Genomic DNA, 7,329 nt, shown 5'->3' with positions numbered 1-7,329 from the left:
GAAGCAGGGCTGGTTTCCCTGTTACGAGATGGAGTAACAGAGAATGTCTGACTGACCCTCTTCATGCTGCCAATTATTTGGTGTACTTCTGTCTCACATACCTTTAAAATGATTCCCAAACTTTTTAGTCTCTCCACCTCTAAGACTTTCAAAGACGCCTAGGAACTTCAGCACCCATGCTTTTGAGGCATTACCTGTTGAAGGACAGAGTTGAGGGAAACTGGGAAACGTTCCGGTGGAACACCCACTGTTGATTTCCACATGGTATTATAACACCTTCAGGTCGTTTTTCCACCCCTCACCGTGGTCAGGGTGTTTCAACTGGACAGAACCTTTAACTGAGCGTGATGATTTTCAAGTCTGCGTCATGAAACGCGTGACCTTTTTTTTTTTGCTCACTGGTGAAGCATTTTTATAGTCCTTTTACAGTTTTCGCCTATTGTTAGTAATTTCGCAGACTTAGCGCAGAGCAGTCATTATTCTGTCTGTCTGGTCTGAGTTGTCCTCCGTGGCCACTATTATGGATCTTGGCACCTAAACCTTGTATAACTCAGGGCCACGCTGATGGTTCATTTCTAGAGGAACAGACGTGCCCTTCTCTATTTCACCTTCTGTGGAATTAGTCTGGTTTCGTCCCGTCAGGCTCCTCCGTGCCTCTGCTGCTGTGGGAATTTACGAGTTTTGCTTGCAAAAAGAAGGCAATGAATAACAGTTTGGTTCAGCTAGAGTTCCTAAATGTAGTCTCTGTTCCGAGGTTATAGGAGGAAGAGGAATTGGTGTGGTTTTGGGGTTGGTTGATTGTTTTTTGGTGGGGTTCTTTTTTGTTTAGGAGTCAATAATTACCTTTGAGGCACTCTGACTTTGTCAGCTCCTAGAGTGGGGGTGAGGAAGAGAGGATACAGTTGTGAGGAAGGAGGGAAACGGTTGAAAGGAGAATGCAGCAGCTCCAAAGGGGTGCTATGAGAGCTCTTACTGCGTAGCACAGGCAGTGCGAGCCTGTGACAGCAAAGCCCCGCGTTCCTCACCCTCGTCGTCTCTCTTACAGATAACTGACTCGGCTGGGCACATCCTGTATGCCAAGGAGGATGCCACAAAGGGCAAGTTTGCCTTCACCACTGAAGACTATGATATGTTTGAGGCCTGTTTTGAGAGCAAGCTTCCTGTGGGTAAGTGAGGTGAAAGGTTTGTTGGCTGTTTCTAGCTTCCGAACAAGTTCGTGTAGATGTGTGGATTAGGGGTGTGGGTAAAGTGATCAGAGCGTGGTCTACAGAACACCAGCTTCTAAAAGTGATCTTCAGGAGGCTGTGGGCAGTCTCGCTGCAGAATATCTGCTGGTGGTGTTGAGCTTGAACTTAAGTAATCCTCTGTGGCCGTCATAGTGTCCCGCAGAGGTCACCACAGTCGCAGTGAGTGGTGGTACAGGGGAGCAAACCATGCCTCTCTTGCCCTTTTCATGCTGCTTTCCATCTTGCAGTCGAGCCAGGACAGAGCAGGATGCTGTCATCTCCAAGACCCTGTCTTTCTCCCCAGCCCACCAACTCTCTCCGTTTGGCGGGACACAGTTGCTCTGCAGTGTGTGCTTGGCAGCAACCCCGTGTTAGGTTAGCAACCGTTTTCTGGGGCGGGAGGGTGTGTGTAGAGAGAACGTGACCTAGGTCTGCACCCACAACTGCTCTCTAAGTGGTCAATAAAGGGAAGGGGAAACGAGCAGGACGTCAGCCTTGCATTTGTGCTGCAGGGATAGTTGCCTAACGAGCGCTGAGCCTCGTTTCCTGTGAGTGTGACGCATGTGCTGCTTTGAGTGGCTGGACTCAACTTTGGGACAAACGTGCTGAAAACAGCCAACACGCGGGCTCCAGTCTCCTTTGCGATGGTGTGAGCGCATGCAAGTTTCTCTGTGCTCACATCTTTTCACGGTCACTCTCAAGAGTTCTGCTTTCTGGACCTGGTTAGGTCTTATCCTAAAAGATCCCAGAGTATTTCACAGAGCAGTCACTAGCAGCATTCCTCATGTCTGCTGAAAGGCAGCACTGTTTTGTTGTTCTGCTACACGTGTAAGATACAAAGAGTTTGCAAGTTGAAGAGAAGGTTATCTTCTGTGCTGGGATTGGGAGGGATCTGGCTCATGACACTGCTTCTCTAGTACTTTACAGATAAGACAGTGACCCGAAATGCTCAGGATTTTGCTTTTATTTCACCCCAGAAGTAGGGCTTGCAAATGCTCCTTAACGCATCGAGACATGCAGGCACTGGTGACTCATCTGGGAGTCACTCGTGCTATTTACTGTCCAACACCTGGGTATTTGGGTGGTCTCCAGACAGTCCCACAAATCCTCTCCTAGCTTCCGTGTAATCACACGCTGAGGTGGGAAAGGCTTCTTTCTTTAGATGTGTCTAGACTCTTATTTCAGTGTCTGTGACCCAAGGTTTCTTGCCTAGACTGAGGCCCTTAGACCTCTTTTGACTGTAGCAAATATTTTTGCCCTGGCTCCCTTGTATTGTTGCAAGTTTGTGTTAAAGCTTTCCGTACTGATGAGGATAAACTATTTCAAACTGCAGCTTCTACCTGGTGACTGAGGTGTCAGAATCTTAGAGCTGTTCAGTTGAGCAGCTGAATCCTTTCCTGGAGTCTTTCTGTCTGTGGGCCTCCAAGCTGCCATTTTCTTTCTGGACCCAGACCCCCCAAATTCCTTGCTAAAGAGAGATGCTGCATGACGAGTATCTCCAGATCTCCCATGCCTGTGCTGGAAATGAAGGAAGTGGCAAAGTAAGGGAGGTGGCATTGCGAGGCTTGTTCATCTGCAGGACTTGGTTAAGGTACTGTGAAAGAAGTGACCACATCACAAGGAAGCGCCTTGTTTCCTCTGTAAGGTCAGCGTGGGAATGGGGGGATTGACCAAGCACTTGTTTTATTCCTGTGTTTCTCTTTAAAGGGTTTTGATTTGGCGTTTTTTCAGTCTTATCAGGTAAGTGGTGAGGACTTGCAGCTCGGCAGCCAGGGAGGATGTTGGTGGAGTACTGGAAGAGAAAAACTGTTGGTGGAGGAAGCCCAGGGCCGTTGGGATCTGAGGGGTCTAAGCAACTGGTATTTCTCAATCCTTAACCACAGAAATGAGGAAGAGGAAGTGAGAAGGAGATCCTGTTTAGAAGGTCCACTTTATCAGAGTGGAGGAGTGCTTTTTGGAGCTATGGGTGTTTGCCTGATAGGCTTTTTTCCCTCTTGAGCTATCTTCCTGAGCGGTGCTCTGCTCCCAGGCGTGGTTTCTCTCGCACTGTATGACGATCTGTGAGATCAGCAGCCTGGCCTGCACTACATGCTCCCCGATATGGCTCTTGCTGCGTGCTCATCTCTACCCCTGCTCCTTCTGTAATCCTTCTCTTCCCAAACTTCCTTAAGAATTTTATGGCTCATTTTTTTCTGGAATTCCTGTGAGAAAATTGTTGTGACATCCAGTTCAACCATCCTGTTTTTCCACTGACTTGGCAAATTAGGAGCTCCCCTAATCTCCCAGGATTCTGTGCTCATGTGAGATAACCTCTTGAAGACCTCCTGGGGGATGTAGGTATCAGTTTAGTTCAACATCTCTGGGACTTAACTGTTTTTCTCTTTGCTGCTGATCCAGTCTGCTCTGGTGAGCCCTGGCTGCAGGAGGAGGAGGGAGTTACTGAGGTTCTGATGAGCATGAAGGGAGCTGCCCGATGCCTTGGGCTCAGTCAACTTGTAGAAGAGCAGCTTGAGTTTTTCCAGGCCAGTCCCTGACAACGTCAACCTCTTGCAGAATGTCTGCTTTCCATCCATTTGCACCCAGCAGCTCCAAGTTTTCTGCTTTCTTACTGCCTCTTGGCAGCTCTCTCTACCAGCCTGACAAATTAATCCTTCCAGTTCTGTTCTCCTGTTCACTGGCCTTTTCATCTTTCTCATCTCTTCCTGGAATCTCCATCTCTCCACCCAAGTTGCTGTAATTTAAACATAAAAAACACCCAAATCCTCTCACTGAACTGTGTGCTTTGAATTTTCTTCTGCAGCTACTGTTGACTGTCCTACCTGCCAGTCTCCAGGCGTGCTGGTCTGTGCGTGGCGTAAGCGGTCAGAACTTGTGGTTGGAGAAAGGAGCACTGCGTGGTTGTACACAGTCGGTCTGTTAAAGAACAGTGCGGGGATTTGAGTTTGGTTTTACAGTAACTGGTCTTTTATAAGACAACTAAAAAAAAAATCCAACCTAATCCTAATTTAGTAGTGGATACAGACCATCTTGTCAGGAGTTATTCCAGGTTCTGCTGGCAGTATAAGGTGGAGGTGATTCTGCTCTGGTGTTGAAGAGCTGTTCAGGGCATAGAGAGAAAATTTGGGGATGTTGAACTGAAGATCTGGAGTATCTTCCTAACTCCAGCTGGAGTGACCCAGTGTAACCTGTGCACCAAATTTGTGGACTGAGGGAATGTCCACATGGCAGCCTGCTGAAGCCAGGTGTGAGTATTGGACATACTCCTGGGTAAAGACTCTGAAACTCATAGAGTAAGTGAATTCAGACCTTGTGTTTTGGTGGCTGCCAGCTGAGGATAACTGTATTCCCCAGAGTCCTGGGATTTGGGAATGTGTTGTGTACAGACACTTCCTTGGTGAGTGGTGTAGTGGATTATGATACTCGGGTGAGCTGACATGCTGCATTCTTTAGGGTTTCCTATATCCCTATTCTGTATATTTATTTTATTCCTCTAGTGAATGTCCTCAGAAGTGACGGTTTGTAGTAGTTAAAAGGGGCTATTAGCCGTAGGTGTCCCTAGCTTGAGGGCAACAGCCTTCAAGCAACCTACTGTGCTGTTGACTGCAGCCGTATCCTGCTCGCTGTTTGTGCGGCTCCAGCTGGCAGTTCTCCGAAGGGGCATTTTCCCGGCTTCAGAAACCTCCTGCCATCTCGGGGTTCGCATTAGCAGTGTGGGCCTCAGAGATCCGAGCTGTACTTTCCCGGAAAAGATAGGTTGGTAAAGGGATTGCCTTCCTTTCTGCATATACTGCCAGCACACGCGGGCCAGTTGTCCCTGTGTGCCGTATTCCTCAAGCAGAGCAGTTTACCTTCTGCTCCTTTGAATGTAAAATCATTTACAACCCCAGTAACCTTGACAATTTGCCGGTGCACTTCCTGCTAGGAGGAACATGGGCTTCCCGGTTGAATATTTGTCCCTCTGGTGACTTGCCTTTCACCAGGCTGTCTCATAGCAGCTGGTATTCATCTTCTAATCCTCTGCAGTTTTTACAGTGATTTGCATCCTACACACACTTAGCACTTTTCGTTACAGCTTGTTCTCATTATCTTTGGGAGTCTCTCCTTCAGCCAGGATTTACTGTGAAGTCTCGGTATTTTTAGGCTGGACGGTGCTGCCTCCACAGTTAGCTGCAGACGTGGAGGGAGGGGAGGGATGTTGTGAGTTCTTCCTCGGTGGTGGGGAGAGCTGGTGATTTCCTGGCAGGCTGCATGTTTCGCACAATGAACCCTTTCATTATGCTTCCAGGAACAGGGAGGATGCCGGACCAGCTCGTGATTCTGGATATGAAGCATGGAGTTGAAGCAAAGAACTACGAGGAGGTATGTCCCCTGGCTGCCTGCACTGCCGGCTCCCCTTTCCCAGCACTCACGTGATGCAATTTGTGGATCTGGGGCTCGTGATGGGAAGCTGTTGTCCCAGCGGTGATGAAAGCCTTTCTGCAACCTATAATTCCAGTGAAGCTTTTTGTGTTAGGGGAGACAAAAAATAGACAAATATCAACTAAAATGAAATGTGAGCTCTGGGAACTGGAGCCGAAGGTGTGAATTTCTTTGCTAGGACAGTGTGACCCAGCTTCTGGGCTTAGGCATTAGAGGCAACAAGAGGCTGAGATGTGAAGTTTCCCAAGCCACGGAGGGCATTTTAGGTTAATATCGGATCCTTCTAAAGGTCAAGTTGTGTTTTTACTGTTCTTACCTTCCTGACTGTAAGATGTGCTGGCTCAACAGCCCTGGAATGGCACTGTGGCATCAACAGCCCTGTGGCAGAGCAGTAGCTGGCGTGAAATGGGTGTTGGGTTTGAAGCCGTGACACTGCAAATAGGCATAAAGCCTGGAATGTTTCCCTCTTAGGAGGATATAATTTTCTTAGACCCAAGAGCCAGCTGTGTGGAATAACAGTTGTTTTGTGGCTGGGACAGTCCTGGCTGGTTTGGATGCTGAATTTTGATAGCTGCTATGATGCTCTTGGTTCAGTAGAATGTGGGGTCAGTCAGCCCCCAGCACTGAGCCTGTGTCTGAGGAAAGGAGAGGTGTTGGCTCTGTGTCCACTGTGCACAACAGCATGGGAGATGCCTCATGGAGGAGAGTGGATAGCAGAGGAGGCTGCGTGTGGTGCAGTTAGAAAAAGAACAAATTTCTGAGATGGGCATGCTGGAGGTTTTATATCCTCCTGAGCTTTGGGCTAGCTCATCCTGCATGGCTAAAGTCAGTCTGGAGCACATCCTGTATGAAGAGTAAGAAAACGCTTGGAGTCAGGGAAGAGCAGAGCAATCATTGGGCCAGCTGTCTGGCAACCAGGTACTGAAGGATTACAGGATGTTGAGATCTTACGGGATGACCCCTGAGAGTGTAACGGGGAGGATTATGGTGATGACACTTACAGAATCTCTGTAAATACAACCCCGACGAATACTCTGAGTTACATTACTGTACTGCTACCTAGAAGCATTGTCCCTACGCAGAAAGGTTCTCTTGTGTCCGTATTACCTACATACTCACTGGCTGTACTGATACTTTATTCCAAGGCAGTTGTATCCATTATGCTTGTCAGCGTAGTTATATCGACGGAAAAGGTCCATGGACAAACATGGGAAAAGAAGAATGTGGACTTGCAGTCCCACCTGATACCAAATGCAGATCTTGACAGCGCTGGCAAGCATCCTTGACTTGTGTGGACCTCTCGGGATGACAGGCTGTGTCAAGCCTTGTTGAGCAGCGTGTCTGCGAAGGACTGAGACTGCTTTACTCTTTGTACAGCTGCTACGGATGTTTAGCCACACTGTTTGCAGTGTTTTCTTTTTTTCATCCTCTCTCTCCCCAGGTTGCTGTTGTATTTGTGGCTTTTGACTTGACAGCTTGCTGTAAGGCCTCAGTGGGAAGGACTGTTCCTTAGATTCCTCTCCTGGAATTGCTATCTTTTTTGGCCTTGTGCTTGTGATGTTAATCAGCTGTAAGGTACCAGTGACCCAGCAATCACAGAATGGTTTGGGTTGGAAGGGACCTTAAAGACCATCCAGTTCCAACCTCCCTGCCGTGGGCAGGGACACCTTCCCCTAAACCAGGG

At 48.2% G+C, this 7,329-nt stretch overlaps 1 protein-coding gene across 1 annotated transcript in view; it reads left to right on the top strand.

Annotated features, from left to right (window-relative positions):
* Positions 1-980: 980 nt before the first annotated feature.
* The window catches only part of TMED10 (transmembrane emp24-like trafficking protein 10 (yeast)), a gene marked incomplete at its 5' end in the record, with an annotated part of 18,043 nt that continues 11,694 nt past the window's right edge, over positions 981-7,329 (top strand). The window contains 2 exons of the mRNA XM_010154728.1: positions 981-1,166; positions 5,512-5,585. Of these exons, the coding sequence (XP_010153030.1) occupies positions 981-1,166; positions 5,512-5,585 (260 nt within the window). The remainder of the gene's footprint in view (positions 1,167-5,511; positions 5,586-7,329) is intronic.

Source organism: Eurypyga helias, unplaced genomic scaffold, assembly GCF_000690775.1.
Source record: "Eurypyga helias isolate BGI_N326 unplaced genomic scaffold, ASM69077v1 scaffold4657, whole genome shotgun sequence".
NCBI lineage: Eukaryota > Metazoa > Chordata > Aves > Eurypygiformes > Eurypygidae > Eurypyga > Eurypyga helias.
Note: the sequence above shows the minus strand (reverse complement) of the source record. Positions and strands in the feature narration are given on the sequence as shown.